Below are 17,680 nucleotides of genomic sequence, written 5' to 3'. Positions count from 1 at the left end.
GAGACCCACAGCCTCCCACGGAGCACACAGGCCCCGACAGCAGCAGTGGGCTCAAGCCCTCTCCCCGCCACCCATACCCCTAACCTGCAGAGTCCTGAACACGGCCTGTCCACATGCTCGGGTCGTCTGGGTGAGGACGGACTGAAGAAAGGGTCGGAAAGGAAGAAAGGAGGGCTGAGTAGGTGGCGGCTCTCGATGAGCCTGCAGGAGCACGGTCAGAGGAAGCTCTCCAGGAGCCCGCGGGAGCACAGTCAGGAGCTTGAGAACAAGCCTTCAGCTACCCCCGATGACTGACAGAGTAGGGGTCTCAAAGGGGCTGCATGGCAGAGTTCCAAGGTCCCTGCTGTGGCTGTGGGACGGGGGTTCCGAGTGGGTGTGGTGAGGAGCGAGGGGAGCACCCCGCCCTAACTCAGGGGTATTTGCCCTTCTCCAAAGCCAGGACACTAGCCCCTGGCCCAGAATCGTGGGCAACAGTATTGTAGGAATCTTGGCCCCCAATATTGGGTATCAGATGTCCCCTCACTCGGTTCCTGGGAAGGCAGGACATCGGAACAGTTTGGCTTCCAGGACTGAGCAGGCCAGGAGCCACTCCCCGCTACCTGCATGGCTCCCACCGCAGCAGGGGAGAGAAGAGAGGGGGGCCCTGGGAAGAAGGAAGTGCTTCTTCACCAGCACCACAAAGATGGTGACTGAAATCCTAGGAGAAAGGGGGGGACCCGTTAGAGGGCACAGGATACTCCTTCCTGCCTCTCTCACCAGCAATGACCCCCTGCGGCTGTGGCTCTGAACCACAGACTCCTTCTCAGCTGTCAGGATGAGGAAGGATGGGAAAGGCTGGGTGCTGGGAGGGGGGGAGGGGAGACACACAGACCAGCAGGGGGATGGGAGCCCAGAACCTGTTTCTGCCCGCAGTTTCTGGACACTCACCCCCCGCCCCCACCGACGTCTTACCTCCCCCTTCACTTGTGAGCACAACAGGGATACTTTCCGCTTGGTCACTTCCAGATATGAAGGGGCAGAGGGTGAAGGGACCTCTTGGGTCCCCAGCCTTCCGGGGGGCGGGCAGTCAGGCTGGTCCTGCCGAGCTGCAGGAGGGGGAAGTAGGCAGAGGTGCAGGGAGATGAGGGGATCGAGGGTCCCCAGAAGACGAGGGAAGAAATCCTGAGATTAGGAAGAAGGACTCTCAAGAAAACGAGACCAGGCCCTTCCGCTCCGGCAGGCAGAGGAAAGAAAGAGTGTGCCCGACAGAGACGGGCAGCTGGAGCTCAGCGGTGCGGCCAGCAGCGCCCCTGACACAGGAGGAAAGAAGGTGGGCCGCGTGAAAGACCGGGGGCGCGGGAAGCAGGGGGACCCCTTGGAAGCAGCCTTATCTAAGGGAGAGTCCCCAGTGAAGGAAAGTCAAGGGCTGAAATCGTGTCATGAACACCGAGCGCTCCATGAGCGGGACAGCCCAGCACCAATGACCCTTGCGGCCGCACTGCGGTGTCACTTGAAAGCTGCAGCGGAAGCACATGGAAGGGTGGCCACAGTGAGTGCAGAGGGAAAAGCCCAGGTGACAAACGATACGGGTGCCCTGTCTTGCGTTTCCCTGGGCAAACTCAGAAAGATGCCTGGAAGTGTAGCTGGGATGGAAGTACAGCTGGGAGGCGGGGCTGCGGGGGGGGGACCCCGTTTGCTTCCCTCCATCTTCTCCGTGTGTTTGTTAAAGAACGTACATTATAGGGGCGCCTGGGGGCTCAGTGGGTTAAGCCTGTGCCTTCGGCTCAGGTCATGATCTCAGGGTCCTGGGATCGAGCCCCGCATCGGGCTCTCTGCTCAGCGGGGAGCCTGCTTCCCCCCTCTCTCTGCCTGCCTCTCTGCCTGCTTGTGATCTGTCAAATAAATAAATAAAATCTTTTTAAAAATTAAAAAATAAATAAATAAAAACAGTGATCTGAGCGGCCAGATCACCAGCTCGACATCACATAGCCAGTTCCTAGAGGTCCAGCTTCTTCAACCCCCACCTTGCCAGGGGCCGAGAGCAACCGTCTTCTCCATCCCTGGTCGCCATCTTTATCTCTCCGTTCCCCCTTCCCTGGCGTGGAGGCCTTCCAGTTCTCGCTGCGACCCGCCTTTCCACCATCCCGACCCTCCGAGCTCCTTTCAATCTGTCTGGACTCTCTTCCTTTCCTTCCAGCACGCCGCCGGTGGCCTGGGACTCCCCTGGGACTCGCCTCCACATGGGGCCCATCCCCCGCCCCCACATCTGGGCTGAGGCCCTTCTTCATGCCCTTTCTGGTCCTGCACCTGCTGCCCGCCAGCCGCGGCGCTGGGGTCAGGAGTGGCCTCGGGAAAACGGAAACCACGCTGGGTATTTCCACACACACGGGGCTGAAGATAAGGGGTTGACCTCAGTGGTACCGGGGGCCGGAAGCCAACAAGGAACACACCAAGTAACCCCGATCGCCGCAGGTAGATGCTCCCACCTGTAGGCTGTGAGAGCGAGCAGGCCAGAACTCAGAGCGGGGTCCAGCTCCCCGGGCGGCGGCTGGAGCTAGAGCACCGCGAAGAGGAAGCCAACAGGAAGAAACCTGGTCGTGCCCTGTCGGCCCCCCTCCCGCCCCGCGGCCCCAAACATCCCTCTGCAGAACGTAACAGAGACCCGCTAGCAGGGGCGTGTGTGACATGCGGTTTGCAGTCCAAGCCCTGGCTGCAGCGACTAAGTAAAACAGGCAGGGTGGGGGCTGGGAGGCAAGAGGCGAGTGACCGGCGCTGGTGGTGGTTATCATCCACTGGGATCATCCGTTCCTAAAATGCACGGAGCACGACGACATGTGTGCACGCGGCCCGCGCTCTCCACTCAGGGAACAATGTGCCATGTGTCCTGCTGTGGCTGACGCTTGGCAGATCAGGACACGGGAGCCTGAGAAAGTCCCACAACTAAATAAACGGTAGAGCTGGGATTCAACGTCCGAGCTGTCCTGGCGTTTCCCCACCGCGACCCGCTGCTGAATGACTGATGGCTGCCCCTAGCGGTGCTGGGGGGCCCTGTGGGGGGGCTGCGAGAAAGCCCCAAAGGGCAGGAAGGCACTGGGTACAATCGCCCGGCCCCAGCACCAAACCACCTTGAGCACACAGTGACACGTGGAATTCACACCCCAGAGTCGGCCATGGGGGACAGAGTCACAGCAAGGAGCAGAAGCCACGCCCTGAGGAGCACACCGTGGGGAGGCCAGCGCCCCAGGACAGCTGCCAAGGTGAGGAGCAAGGGCTTAGTCCCACCTCACCACTTCCCTGCTGGAAGCCCCCCGGGGATCCCAGGACCCAGGAGCCAAGACAAAGCAGCCCGGCGGGTGCCCTCGGCATTGTGTCTGGGGCTCCCTGCCCTTCATGCTCACTCCTGCCCGGAGGACCTCTGAGCCCTGCACCCTCCCCCACCCATCTGTGCTCCTTCATGCTGAGCACCACCAGACTCCCCCAAACCCGCTCTCTCGGGGACCACCTCCCCTCCAAAGGCTTTCTTGGCCTCGTACAACCTGGCTCCAGGCAGAGTATCCCGCTCCCCACCCCCACCCCCACCCAGGCTTCTAGTTAATTCCCATCAATCCGAATTACCTGGGTTGGTTTCCCTGTGGGTCTCCACCTCCTTGGGTCTTCCTTAACCCTGTAGCCCTTAAAACGGAGGGGCTCCAGCACCGAACATGTTTTCAACACACGCCCCGGACGACCCCAGGACAGCAGCAAAGGGCAGAGCGTTGGAGATGGAACACGGCCTTGGGAGCCAGACCCGAACTGAATGTCAACTGAACATACTAATGTGCTCCGGAAAGTTTCCGAGAGCCGACTTTGAGCCTCCGCTCAACTCATCAGTCAAGTGGGAAGTCCAAGGCCAAGTCCACGGCTGTGCAGGCCTGAGGCCAGACATCCACGGAGCCAGCCACCTCCTCCTTGCCAGCCGCCCCCTCCTTGCCAGCCGGCCAGCGGTTTCGAGCGGCATTTCCCCGATGTTCCAGGAGCTGGAGGCCCTGCCTGGCACCGGCCAACACTGTCTTCTTCGGGAAGTTGTCCATCCAGATCCTCTGCCCATCTGTGAACCACGTTGGTTTGTGGGCTTTTTGCTATGGCGTTTTATGAGTTCTTTACATATTTTGGGGCTTAATCCTTTCCCGGAGATAGGATTTGCAACTATTTTCTCCCATGCGGTAGGTTACCTTTTCATGTTGTTGGTGGTTTCCGGCTGTACAGAAGCTTTTTAGCGTGATGGAGTCGCACTTGTTCGTTTTGCTGTTGTCGTCTCTGTTTTGGGTGTGAAACCCGTGAAGTCATCACCACGACTGATGTCGAGGAGCTTCCCACCTTCGTTTTCTTCTGGGACCTCGATGCTTTCGGGTCCTGTTCTGTTAATCTTGGGTCTTTCATCCATTTTTTTTAAAGATTGTATTTATTTGAGAGAGAGAGAGAGAGCGCACACAAGCAGGGGGAGCAGCAGGGGGAGAGGGAGAAGCGGGCTCCCCACCGAGCGGGGAGCCCGACACAGGGATCCCTCCCAGGACCCCAAGGTCATGACCTGAGTCGAAAGCAGACCTTAGCCGCTTCACTGACTAGCTGCTGAGGCGCCCCTCTTTAACCTATTTTCAGTTAATTTTTGTTCCTGGTGTGAGATCGGAGTCGGGTCTCATTCCCCTGCATGGGGCCGTCCAGTTTCCCCATCATCTACCGAAGGGACCACCCGTCCCCCCTGTGTATTCTCAGCCCCTCGGTCATGAAGTGACTGACCGTGCGTGGTGGGTGGTTTCGGGCTCTCTCTTCCGTCCCGTCGACCTGTGGGTCTGTCTCATACCCGTGCCATCCTGCCTCGGTAACTACTGGTTTGTGACACGGTTTGAGCCCGGGAAGCCCGATGCCTGCGGCTTTGTTCTTTCTTGAGACTGCTCTGGCCCTTCTGCGTCTCCATGATTAGACACACATTCAGCTTTGTTCTGCTTCTGTGACAAGGGCCGTTGGAATTTTGGCAGGGACCGCACTGAACCTAGAGATTGCCTTGGGGAGGACGGACATTCACCCCTGACTTCTTATCACGGCCCAACCCAGACGCCCCTCGACCTGCACCCCGGCCCTCGCCTCCACCCAGCCACCCCATCACAGGACAGCTCTCTCCACGGCTTCGCAGAGGATGCAGGTGGCTCTGGGCACGACAGCTTTGAATGACCACGCGGACTCCGCCTGTCTTAGGATTCAAGCTCTTTGAGTGGAGAGGATGGGCTTTGACATTTGGTGTGTGAGCTGTATCGTGTCTCCTTAAAACTCAGATGTTAAAGCCCTGACCCCCAGTGTGACTGTCTGGAGAGAGAGGGCCTTTAAAGAAGGAATTACGGTGGGACGCTTGGGTGGCTCAGTGGCTGGGCGTCTGCTTTCGGCTCTGGTCATGATCTCAGGGTCCCGGGATCTAGCCCTGCGTCAGGCTCCCTACTCAGTGGGGGCCTGCTTCCCCCTCTGCCGCTCCCCCTGCTTGTGCTCTCTTTCTCTCTGACAAATAAAATTAAAAAAAAAAAAGTAATGAAGGCTCAATGAGGTCACAAGGGTGGGGTCCTGATTGGCTAGGACGGGTGTCCTTGTAGGAAGAGGAAGAGACCTCCGGCATGTTCCCCAACCTGCCCTGCAGCAGCACAGAGGAAGGGCCATGTGAAGACACAGCAAGAAGGCGACCATCTGTGAGCCAAGAAGAGAGTTCTAAGCAGAAACCAGTCCTGCTGGCACCTTGACCTTGGAATCCCAGACTCCAGAACAGTGAAAAAATAAATTCCTGTAGTCTGCGGTGTTTCATTACGGCCGTTCACAGTAATACGTGTGGGGCCTCAAGGAAAGCATCTCGGGGTCGGGGTAGGGGATAGCACACAAGTGGTCTAACACACATGGTCTTTTTTTTTTTTTTTTAAGATTTTGTTTATTTATTTGACAGAGATCACAAGCAGGGGGAGAAGCAGGCAGAGGGAGAGGGAGAAGCAGGCTCCCCGCTGAGCAGAGAGCCCGATGTGGGACTCAATCCCAGGACCCTGAGATCATGACCTGAGCCGAAAGCAGACGCTTAACGACTGAGCCCCCCAGGTGCCATAGCATGTGTGTTCTCGAGCCCTTCCTGGTCCCTGCCCGGCCGTGTGTAGGGCTGAGGGGCTCCCAGACCCCGGCCTCCACAAGCCCAGCCAGGGGGAGACGTGTGGTCTGGACTTCACCGCAGCCATGAGGAGACAGAGGTCACCAGTGCCCCTCACGGTGCCGGGAGCTGGCAGGTAAGAAGGGATCCGGTCAGACCGACCCTCGGCTGCTTGGCGCCCACTTCCCGGTGGAACCCCCACAGCCACCCTTCTGGAGAACTGTTCTCGCCCCATTTTCCAGATGAGGCCCCAGAAGCTTGGAGGGATGGAGCGATTGCCCAGGCTGACCCCGGCAGGAGGGTAGAGGGGGACGAAGACACAGGTAAAGGAACAGTTGCAGCCTCAGAGAGACTAAGCCTGTCCCAGCGACCTCCATCGGACGAGAGGCCTGTCTTAATCTGCACAGAGCTGTGGTGCGAGGGCGAGCTGTGCCTGGTCTCCGAGTTCCCTCCGCGAACCGGGCTGCGGGCCTGGGCCCAGGCCTCCCGACAAAGAGCCGTGGGAGTGAGTCCATGTGAAAGGCGAGAAATGCATCCGTTGCAATCACTGTGACGTGCATCAGTGTGGCGGGCGGTGGGGGGTGGTTCCCAGAGCATACAGTGAGGGGCTTGGGGAGGGCATGGAGGGCACCTCTCCATCTCATCGCCAACCCCTGGGGGCTGGGACCAGGGGAAGGCGACAGTGTTTCAGGAAGAGGGAGCAGGCAGCTGGGGAGGGAAGGTCTTGGGGTGTGGACGGGGCGGCCGGCCGTGACCCTGGGCAAAGTGCTCCCCTGCCCCGAGCTCTTCGGGTTGCAAGCCTGGTGTCCACCTCCCTCCGGGATGCAGGGCAGCTGATAGCCCAGGTTCGGGGACTTTCGCTGCAGCCCCCAAGCCAGCCCGGCCCCCCCAGCATTCCCCTGCTGGTGCCCGCACGCCACGCCCATTCCTTCTTACACACATTTGCAACGCTGGTGCCTCTTCTAGAACCTCCTTTGCCCACCTCCTTCCACCCTGCTCGCCCTCCCTGACTCCACTCAACTGCCTCCTCTGGGGGCCCAGTGCTCCCCGCATGCGGGCGCGACCCGCCAGCCCAGCCCCACAGCACCAGCCCCCCACCGCCCCGCCCCGCTGCCCACTGCGCCGTCACAAGAAGGATCTGCTGGGGGCGCCTGGGCGGCTCAGTGGGTTAAAGCCTCTGCCTTCGACTCAGGTCACAATCTCAGGGTCCTGGAATCGAGCCCCGTAACCCAACCGGCTCCCTGCTCAGCAGGGAGCTTGCTTCCCCCTCTCTCTCCGCCTGCCTCTCTGCCTGCTTGTGATCTCTGTCTGTCAAATGAATAAATAAAATCTTTAAAGAAGTCAGCATCGATGTTACAGTAACTGCTAATAATGTCACTTCTGATCACGACCTGCTTCCCCCAGGACTGTCCCTCCTTCCCCCAGGATTGCTGGGTTTTGCCCTAACCCAGCTTCATTATCTGCTGAAGGTGAAGCCACCCCCTTATCTCACAGATTTCATATGACCTCAGAAAGTCCTGCCCCACACCCTCCCTGCTGCAGCCCTGCCCCCTTCACTCCTCATGTGTCCTAAGAGCATAATTCTGTGTTGGAATCTCCCAGGAGCCCAAAACCCAGGCACCTTGTTGGGGCTTATCCTTTTGAGGCTGACATCCCCTATGGCCCCTGCTTAGAGCAGAAGCTAAGGGAGAGACAGGGAGGGAGGCAGAGAGAGAAAAGGGAGTCCCGGTCCAGAGTGAGGGAGCAGAGGGAGAAACAGCATGGATCGAGGTCAGATGGCAGTCAGGACTTCCCAAAACCCAAAGACAGACTGACACAAATACCCACCACCCCACCACCACCACCTTCAGCTGTCTGGCTTCCGGGGGAGGGACAAGTGTCTCACGGCTTTCCATGACGTGGGTCCGCTGCCAGGGCTGGGGCTGTGGGTAAGGCGACATTTCCTGCCCTTGGGGGCCGGGGTGAGAGAGAGGAGTTGCTGAGTGTGCACATTGTTCAGAGCGCGCGCGCGCGTGCACACACACACACACGCGCGCGCACACACACACACACACACACGCAAACCCGCGCCCAGCCCCAGGGGCTCTGTTCTCAGCCCGGCCCCATGGAGTTCCCCCTGGCCCAGCTATGCCCCCAAGGTAAGTGTGAGGTTGGAGACTGTGGGTGGAGGGACGTCCAGACCCCCATCACCCCTGCTGGCTCCAGGCCTGAGCTCCCACTTCGTGGTGGGGGGAAGGGCCCCATCCCAGCCAGAGCTGGCCTGGCTGACTGGCAGGGTGCCCGCAGATCCGTCTCCTTCTCTGGGGCGCGGGCTGCTCAGCCCTGGGGACATAGGTGGCTGGGTCTGCTGAGTGCTTCCTGAGAGGAGGAAACAGGAGAGCGAGGCCTGGGAGGCAGAGGATCTTGACCATAAAGAGAGGTCATGCCACCCTCCCCCACCCCTGCAGCAGGCACCCTGCACGGTGGGACTCTCTGCTCCCCCACACCTGTCTCCCTGGCCAACCAGGGCCTCCTTGGCTCCTTACTCCTCCCCCTTGAGAGACCCTGACTGTCCCTGTCCTCCAGGTCCCTGGTCAGAGGCCTGCAGGGGACGGGGGGGGGGGGGGCCCTGGAGCCTGGGGGAGAGGCAGTCCCTCCCCAAGAGACTCCAGCTGTCCTCTTTGCCCTAACAGGGACCAGCAGAGCCCCTCCCCCAACCTTCAGCACCTTCCAGCCCATGGAATTGCCCCGCAGGGGTTGCCGGGAAGTGGCTTTGCTCCAGGCCCCAAAGGCTGAGGAGGACCAGCCCAACCCCAGGGTCACGGCTGTCCACGCTGCGGTGAGCGGGACCCCAGCAGGCACAGCGTCCTCCTCGGCTCCCATCCCCCCACCGGTGAGGATCGGCAAATGGACCAAGGCCAACAGGGAGAAATCAGGGATGAGCTGGGGCAGCCCACAGGGCTGGGTCAAGGAGGGACAGAGGGAGAGGATGTGGGGAGCATCTCCTTCCTTCGCCATCATGTCCCCTCACTGTCCCTGCGGCATTGGGGCTGAGTCTGCAGGCGACCAGGTACAGGGTATCGGGTCCCAGAAGCAGGTGTCTGCATCTCTGTCCGTGGCCTTCCCTGCCCAGTGCATCTGGGCCTCAGTCCCTGTCACCCAGCCGGCCACTAGGAAGTCCTCCCTCAGATCCAGCCCAGCCCCTCCTATGGGAGGGTGAGTCCTCCCTCGCTCTGTCCACTGGGGTACAGGGAGCATCACGTCTCATCCTGCAGGCCAGGAGTGAGTTCCTGTCCTTCTGGAAGGCTCAGGCTAAGAGGTCACAGCAACCGGGTTACAGGCCCTCAGGCCCAGAGGGAAGTGGACAGAAATTCTCTGGAAACCAAAGCAATTAGAGCTGAAGAAGGGGTTTTAAGCTGGTCCCTGAGTTATAGCCTAAAATGGGCAACTGGGATGGGGAGCAGGGGTAAGGTTGAGGAGGCGGCAGCTGGCTGGCATCAGGAGGAAGCCCCCAAATCACGGCTGTTTTCCTGTTCCAGGCACCTCCTCAACCCCCGGGGGCTGCCTCCAGCCCAGAGGATGCTGGGAAGGCCGAGGAGGGGCCGGAGGAAGGAGGCCAGTCCCTGCAGGCCGAGACCCGGGCGTGGTTCCAGAAGACCCAGGCCCACTGGCTTCTGCAGCACGGGGCAGCCCCTGCCTGGTTCCACGGCTTCATCACCCGGAGGTGAGTCACAGCAGCGGAAAGGGGCCCAGAGAGGGGCAGGGCCAGCCCTGGGTCCCCGGGCCCAGCAACAGGGCGTGGAGGCTGCAAGTCCAGCCCTGAATCCTGGAGGCTCCCAGGCCAGTCTTGGAGCCATCTGTCCTGGGGGAGGTCCCTGCGGAGGCCACGGCCTGCTCACTCTGGGGCTTCTGCTTCCATTCCTGTCTCTTGGCCTCCAGTCCCCATGGCTTCCCAGGCCTCCCAGCCTCCCTCCCTCTCCGGCCTCTGCTCTTCCTCGTCTCCCTGGCAGGCTGTCCCTCCTGTATTTCTCAGCTTTGATTCCCCTCTTCCAGCTCACCCTGTGACTTCAGAAACCTACAAGTCTATCACCACCCCAGGGCACCTCCACCAGGCTGCCCTCCAGGATGAGGCTGCAGGCTGGGAGCGCTCCTGGGTGGGACCCCTGCCTCCCCAGCCCCCCACTGTGCTCTCCAGTCCCCACCCGGGACAGCAGACCCGGTCCTCTCTGCCATCCCCACCCTCCTCTGCCACTTGAGCCCTCTGGGCTGGGGCTTGGGGTCCTCCTTAGAGCCGCAGACAGACCCAAGGCTGGAAGTCTTCCTCACCCACAGGGAGGCAGAGAGGCTGCTGGAGCCCAAGCCTGAGGGATGCTACTTGGTGCGGTTCAGTGAGAGCGCTGTGACCTTCGTGCTGACCTACAGGTGAGGGGCGGGGCGGGAGCAGGGGCCATGCCCCTCCCCGTGGGGGGCCCGGGGGCAGAGCTTCGGCTTGGAGGGAGGGCCTGGCTCCACTCCGGGGTCTCTGATCCCACGGGCGCCCTCCAGGAGCCGGACTCGCTGCCGCCACTTCCTGCTGGCCCAGCTCCAGGACGGGCGCCACGTGGTGCTGGGCGAGGACAGCGCCCACGCGCGGCTCCAGGACCTGCTGCGACACTACACGGCATGCCCGCTCAGCCCCTACGGGGAGACGCTCACCGAGCCCCTCATCCGCCAGGTACGCCCGGCCCCCAGCCCCAGGGAGCCCGGCTACAACAGCAGCCTTCTCATCCTGGCCTGCGACCCAGCCATAGGCCCTTTGTCCACCCTGTGGCCTCAGGAATCCCTTCGACAGGGATACGTGCTGGGGGAGGGGTCCTCCAGGAACCAGGGCAGGCACATGTGGTCATTTGTGTTTTCACGTGAGGGCTATCTACTGAGCACCCCGCAGGCTCTGGAACTAGACCATGGACAAGACCACAGGGCCGCAAACACACAGAGCTCGCTTACCAGCAGCAAAGGCAGATAAGAGCAATCAAGGGGCATGAGAGGAAACGCAGAGTGAGTGCCACTGGGCCCGCGGGCCAGGGACCGTGTCAGGGCGTGCCTCCCTGAGGCTGGTCAGGCAATGCCAAGACCATGCCTGAGCCGGTGGTCTGGGCACAGGGACGCAGAAACAGCTGACCAGAACAGCCTTGCCTTCTGGAGCTTACATTCTAGTGCGGAGACCGCGATAAGACAGAAACAGATTATCCGTAATATGTCCAGTGCTAAGAAGACAGGGAGTGACCAGGTTGGGACAGAGGTCTGGGCCAGAGATCATCTGCATATAGAAGGACTGACTGTAAAGCCTTCAGGAGGGCTGGGAGGGAGCGTCAATGGAAAAGAAAGGAATACCAAGTCTCCAGCATTTAGTGTCCAGAAACGAGGGCAAACCTACAAAGAAAACTGAGAAGGATCAGCCAGAGGGAAAGAAGAAAAACCAGGAGTATGTGGTGTTCTTTCTGGAAGCCCAGCAAAGACAGTGCGGGGGTGGGTGGGGGGTTTCCTGCACTGATGGCTGACCTCTGCGGTGGGGGAGGGGATCCTGCAACAGTTCAAGGGAGCGTGCCTGTGGGGGGACTGTGCCTGTGGACAAGTCTCGCATGGACCTTCAAGAGGAACTGTGGACACGGAGATCCCCAGCGGTGGGAACAGGGGGCAGGGACGTCTGGAGGCAGAGCAGTCAGGTGCCAGCTGTCAGATCAGGTGCCGAGGGGTCTTGTCACCCCACTCCTCTGGAGTTCGGACATCCCCCTGGAGGACAGGCAGCCACCAAAGGGCCACCGGGGGCATTTCTTTAGCGCACTCTGGGCGCAGAGTGAAGGCTGGATTGCAGGGCAAGATGCGGCAGGGGAGGACTTGGGAGCCCTGGGCTGGAGTGGCGGCAGTGACCCCCAGAGAAGCGTGCGGATGTCAGGTTGTTGAGGCAGCGGAAGGAGCAGGGCCTGTGGGCAATGAGACCTCACCGGAGGGTGGGGGACCGGAGGGTTCCTAAGGGGCTGCCTCTGCAGCAGGATGGGGGTGCTGCTTTTTAGTCATTAAGGGACTGCGGTGACAGGAGGGGGAGGCGCAGGGAAGGAGAATTCTGACGTGGTTCTGTGAAGCCTGCAGTGTTCACACACCTCAAGGTGTGGACGTGCACCGCGTGGGTCCTGAAGCACGAGGAAAGCCCCGTGGCGTAAGCAGACCGGAAGCCGGGGCCTGTGGACAGCCAAACCCTCGGCTCCAGCCCAGCTCCCATGGGAAGGGACCCTCCCACTGTAAGGTTCATCTTCCTGGAGGCAGTCTCTCAGCCCCGAAAACATATAGCTTAAGCCCCCACAAAGTACTCCTCTGGCTCCTGCAGAATGAAACGCAGGCACGGCAGTCGGGACATCCGTCCCCATGCGGAACGTTGTTAGGCTAAAGGCTTGTCAAGCCTTGTTGCATTTTCACAACCACAGGCACAAATGGAGACTGGCCTGGCCTGTGTTCCTGGTGCAGTTTAAGGTCAATGCTAGACACAGCCTGTGAGCAGAGCTACTTGAACCGCCCCACCCCACCCACCTTGGTCCCCTTGTTCTCCTCTCCATCCCCTGTTCCTCACCCAGGAGCCCCACCAGTCCGCATTTCCGTGCCTCTCCCCAACACATCCTCCACCAGCACCAGCTTGCTCTGTCCTCCTGGATCCCCCGGCCGCCTCCCCCCAACCCCTCCTGCACCAAGTCCCTGAGGCCTCGTTCTTTGCCATCAGACGCCTGAGCCAGCAGGACTTTCCCTGAGCACGGAAGGGTCAGACCCTGGAAGCAAGGACCCACCCCCTCAGTACAGCCCGATCGTCAAGAAGTTGCAGAACGTGACCCCCACGCAGAAGGAGGGGACCGGGGAGCAGAAGGAGGTATTGGGCGGGAGGGGCTGAGGGAGGAGCAGGGGGTGCGCGGCAAAGGAAGGGTCCCGCGCGGGGCCGGGGCCTGCGGGAGGGGAGGGGCCCGGGGATGTGGGCGGGGCCCGGGCGCCGCAGCCGCAGCCTCCGCCGCGCCTGGGTGGCTCTGACGCCCCCTCCCCACCCCGCCCCCTGCCTGGCCTTCTCTCCGCGTCTGCGCAGCCGCCAAGGCCCAAGCCTCCCGTGCCAGCCAAGCCTCAGCTGCCCCCCGAAGTGTACACGACCCCGGCCCCGAGGCCCCGCCCGGCCCCGCCCCCCAAGCCCTCCAACCCCATCTACCAGGAGCCCGACGAAGCCATCGCCTTCTACGCCATGGGGCGCGGCAGCCCCGGCGAAGCCCCAGGCAACGTCTACGCGGAGGTGGAGGCGGAGGCGCCGCCGGGCGCTGGGGGCCCGCCCTGCGTCCTCGGGCACCCGGCCCTGCGCAAGTGCAGGTCCAGGCCCGTCCCCGGAGGCCAGGTAACCGGGTGCAGGGAGGAGGCGAACCGCCGCCTCCAGGGCAGCCTGCATTTTGGTCCCTGTCCCTCACCTAGTCCCAGCCACCCGTACCCCACGCTGTGCCTCGAATCTTGGGTCCAACCGTCACCCTTGGTTGGAACTTGGGGCCTCTCCCGGGCAGGCTCCCTCCCCTCCACCTTCACAGCCCCACCGTCCTGAAGAAGAGAACTTGGAGTCCCTCTTGTCATCTCAGAGGAGCTCAGGGAGGGGCACCGGCCCACGCTCCCCGCTCCCACTTCCACTCCGCACCATCCCCTCCGTCTTCCCTCTGAACAGTGCTAGTCCGTGTCCCCGTCCAGGGCTACGTTAGACCTCCGGGCCACTCCCACCCTCTCCCCGGCCTCGGCCCCCTCCGCAGGCCCTTCCTCACCCTCCCTGGAATGCCCCAGGCCTGCCTCAGCCTCGGAGCCTGTTCCCCCACTCCCGCCCCTGCTGCGGTGCTAGCGATCAGAGCCCGCAGCCCAGCCAGGTCCCTGCCCACTGCTCTCCAGGCTCCTGCTCAGCCGCCAGTGCCCCACAGCCTCCTGAACTCAACACAGCAACCAGCTCTCACCCTTCTCCCCAGACTGGCCCTCCTCTACCTCCCAGCCGGACTGAGGGCCCTGAGTCACCTGACTCTCCCAAGCCAGAACACCCAGGGCTCCCGAGACATCCCCGCCCCGCCCTGACAACTCATAGGCCCCAGTTCGTGCTGGGTCCCTTTCCCAGCCTCAGCCTCATCATCCCTCCTCGGGATTTCCCAAGAGCTTCCTAACTGGTCTGACCACCACTGTCGCCACTTCTGCTCCCCCCTGCCCCAGCGAAGCCAGAAGGGTCTTTCTAAAACCGCTCCCTGGCCCACACGGCCATCCACACTGGGGGAGGCAGGGGACCCCCTCTTCCACGGCGCCTTCCTCCCAGAGCGGTTCACATCTCTCTGAGTACACCCTCCCACTGCCCGGTGACCTTCTGGCTGTCCTTCAGGACCAGCTTGCCCTTCTCCTCCCGGCAGGCTTCCCAGACAGGGCCACAGCGGCTGAGCCTCCCGTGACGCGGGACGCCTGTCTCCACTCTTCCCCAGCAAAGTGCAAGCCGCCTGGGAGCGGGGCTGGGCCTTACTCATCTGTTTCCAGAGCACCCAGCACAGTGCCCGGCACAGAGCGGGTGCTCAGGAAATGGTGGCTGAATGAGAGCGGCTTAGACCTCTGCAGGCCAACATTGTTAAGACCAGAGGCCGGCCTCGAGGCCGCTGGTAGGCCTGAGAGGCTGAGGGTAGAGGGTATGACCTTGGATCATCCTTCTCTCCGCAGAACCTAGGCTGCCGGCCGCCGTACTCGGAAAATGCTGTGCCTGGACGAGGCCCTCCTGTGCCCCGGCACACCCTCCCCCACAAGCTTTCTAGACAGAGGGCAGAGGCCGGAGGACAGGCGTGGCTTCCCCTGGGGCCTCCTCAGTAGCCCGGTGAGTCTGAGCTGGGGGAGGATAAGCCAGGACGCCAGGTCCACAGACCTTTGCACACCAGCCGCCGAACAAACTGTAGGCGATGGGAGCTAGCAAGGACCTCAGCCGTCATCTGTTGCGAGGATGGCACAGAGGTGTCATCTTGCATGCCAACTGCCATCCATTGGTCATGGCTGCCTGGAGCACTGCCCTGGGAAGGATGTTCCGGTCATCTCTAAACTCAGCAGAAAAGAGCATCGTGATTGATTAGTGATGTCTGCTGCGGGCAGGGAGGCAGGAGGAGCAGTGTATCCTTATGCCCTTACTGATCCAGGCCAAGTCCTGGTGCCACAGATAAGGAGACAAAGCCAGAGAGGGACAGTGACTCGGCCAAAGCCAAGGACTAGGGCCCAGGCTTCCTTGTCGCCCTGTCCAGCATTCTATCTCTTACCCCACACCCTCCTCTCTGGGAAATGTCAGAGATTTCCTCCAATAGGAAATCTGGCTACTTTCCGGAGTTCCACTGCACAGAGGCCTGGGTGCCCGTTCCCTCCTCCAGATCCTAGCTTAGCCCTGCTCCCCGGACAGGTCTGGGCCCCCCCACCCAAAGAAGCCTGGAGTTCAGGGGAGCAGAGGTGGACTCGGCTCCCTTTTAGGGACACACGCACTGGCTCCATCCCGAGAGTCCCTGAGAAGTTGGTGGCTCGGTGACCCGAGGGCCTCTGAGGAGGTGTGCCAGGACGGCCGTGCTGCCTCCCACTGCCCAGCTTCTCCTCCCAGAGTCTGATTTCCTTGGCCTTCTGAGCCTTTGGGTCTGGGCCCTGGTCCAATGCTGCTGTTGTCTGAGGAATGGTTTGGCGAGAACAGATGTTAGACCTTGTTTGTTGATTCTTGTCTGGCTAATAAATCATTGCCAGCCACCTCTCCCCACTGGGATCCAAGTGCTCCAGCCTCCTTCTGTCTGTCTCCCTCTCTCTCTCCTATCGTGGAAGGCAAGGGGTTGAGCCACCACTGCAGTGGAGGGAGTGGGTCTGGGGGTTCTGAGATACCTGGGAAGGGTCACGAATCTGGAGGCTGGGGGGCTGCAAGGTAGGGAACTGAGAAGTCTTTCTAGGCTGTGCTGGGCAGGTAGCCAGGGGAGAGGGGCAGCTGCATCACCGGAGGGGGGAGGTTGTGCCAGGAAAGGAGGGACAGGGAAGAGGGTGGTTGAGGGGTGAGCCCTGGACCTCCCTCCCCCACCCCCCATGCCAGCACAGGACTGGGGGGCCCCTGCGGTGGCTGAGTCCGTGTCTTCCCAGCCTCTCGGGCTGTGGCCTTGCCCCCGTCAGGACCCCAACCCTCCCCTGTCCCTCTTGTGAGGCTTCTTCCCCTCTCCACCCAGACCCACTTCAGGAGCTGCCCCCTGCTCTGGGCTGCAACACCCCTGGAGGACTCTGCCTTGGGCCTTGTTTTCCCCTCAGACTGGGGGCTCTCGGGGGCCGGGCACGCCTGCCTTCCAGAAGCCGCTGGAGGCTCTGGGTGCTCCTATGGTCCCATCAGCACAGCCAACCCTTAAACTCTCTCTCACGAGAGCTTAGTCAAGCCAGTCTGTGCCCATTAGGGTTCCCCGCTCCTGCCAAGGGGGCCTGGAACCTACTGAGGCACAGAAATCCTGCAGACCCTTCCCGGGGGCAGAGCTCCCGGGGCCACCCCCAGCCTAGCACCCCCAGCCCGGCACTGGAACCAGCCCCCATGACTAGTGCGCTCCCCGCCTTTCCAGCCAGCTCTCATGAGCTTAAGGAGAGCTTCAGCTGCTGAGTCAACAGAGTCGGGGTTCAACTCCCTTCTGTCTGCAGGTCTCCCGAGCCAGAGAGATGGGGAGGGAGGCGGACAGGACGGGAGGGGAGGGAAGCAGATGGCTCTGCCAGAGCCTGGCTGATTGCTGGGGCGGCAGAGGGGCAGAACAAGTAAGGGTTTACTGTCAGCGAGAGCTGTAAGTCAGGGTCTGAAAAGGCATTACACCCAGGAGCAGAATGGGACGGCCCGGTGCAGGGAGGGGGCAGAAATGCCTAGTGACCCTCTTGGTGCTCCTGAAGGAGCAAAGCCTGGGGGGTGGTGGGCAGCAAAGCTCTCCCCCACCGGCAGCTGCACACGGCCAGGACAGGCTCGCAGAAGGGGCGCTGGGAGAAGCGGGCGGTGGCATCAGCGAGAAGCCTGGGTGCTCTTGCGGCGTCGTGCTAGCTAGTGGCATGGCAGCCCTTCCTCAGCACCACTGGTCCCCACAGAGCGCCTCCTTGCTTGCACAGGGAGCTGCTGCCCAGGTCAGAGACCGTGCAAGTGAGGGGCTCATGGAAGCAGGACTGCTGGGGCTCCGGGGCACACCAGACCCTTCGTGACTGCTTTTCTTTTTGGTTCCCCCAAGTAGGAAACTGGTCCAGAGAGGGGAGGTGACAGGGAGCTGGGGGCAGTCAGGCCCACATCTGGCCAACCCAATCCTGTGCACCAGGGGTCCCTCCCATATCAAAGGATAAGGGCCCCCAGTCCTCGCAGGGGCTCCAGCTGCAGGCCCAGCCCCCCCAGACCCCGGTGGGGGATGTCTCCCCGGCTCACCACCCTGCCCCCTTCCCCGAGCCGAGGTGGGGTGCCGATCCGAGGTGCTGTCCTGCGGGCCCCAGGACAGAGAAGCTAAGAACTCCTAGAAGTAGCTAGCAGCAGGAGGGGGGGGGCTCCTCCCC

General features: G+C 61.7%; 1 protein-coding gene across 3 annotated transcripts; it reads left to right on the top strand.

The window, feature by feature from the left end:
• Nucleotides 1–8,201: 8,201 nt before the first annotated feature.
• On the top strand, nucleotides 8,202–15,907 carry SH2D2A (SH2 domain containing 2A). 3 transcript variants are annotated; one of them, XM_032845134.1, is made up of 8 exons: nucleotides 8,202–8,268; nucleotides 8,803–8,948; nucleotides 9,649–9,833; nucleotides 10,442–10,531; nucleotides 10,655–10,823; nucleotides 12,861–13,004; nucleotides 13,212–13,508; nucleotides 14,837–15,907. In XM_032845134.1, exons 1-8 carry the CDS (start codon nucleotides 8,235–8,237, stop codon nucleotides 14,981–14,983), a joined length of 1,212 nt encoding a protein of 403 aa, XP_032701025.1. In that variant the 5' UTR covers nucleotides 8,202–8,234; the 3' UTR covers nucleotides 14,984–15,907. The 3 variants fall into 3 exon arrangements, with proteins under 3 accessions (XP_032701025.1, XP_032701024.1, XP_032701026.1); XM_032845133.1 differs by having other exon boundaries at nucleotides 8,803–9,002; XM_032845135.1 differs by lacking the exon at nucleotides 14,837–15,907 and having other exon boundaries at nucleotides 8,803–9,002; nucleotides 13,332–13,728.
• Nucleotides 15,908–17,680: the final 1,773 nt, after the last annotated feature.

The sequence above is a fragment of the Lontra canadensis genome, unplaced genomic scaffold (assembly GCF_010015895.1).
Source record: "Lontra canadensis isolate GAN:19392208 unplaced genomic scaffold, GSC_riverotter_1.0 scaffold160, whole genome shotgun sequence".
NCBI lineage: Eukaryota > Metazoa > Chordata > Mammalia > Carnivora > Mustelidae > Lontra > Lontra canadensis.
Note: the sequence above shows the minus strand (reverse complement) of the source record. Positions and strands in the feature narration are given on the sequence as shown.

Bases quoted from the DNA above. Each gene is read 5' to 3' on its own strand.
- SH2D2A (XM_032845133.1), top strand. From the start codon at position 8,235: ATGGAGTTCCCCCTGGCCCAGCTATGCCCCCAAG. The intron at 9,003-9,648 runs GTGAGGATCGGC...TTCCTGTTCCAG, and splicing joins CGGCTCCCATCCCCCCACCG to GCACCTCCTCAACCCCCGGG. The intron at 9,834-10,441 runs GTGAGTCACAGC...CCTCACCCACAG, and splicing joins CACGGCTTCATCACCCGGAG to GGAGGCAGAGAGGCTGCTGG.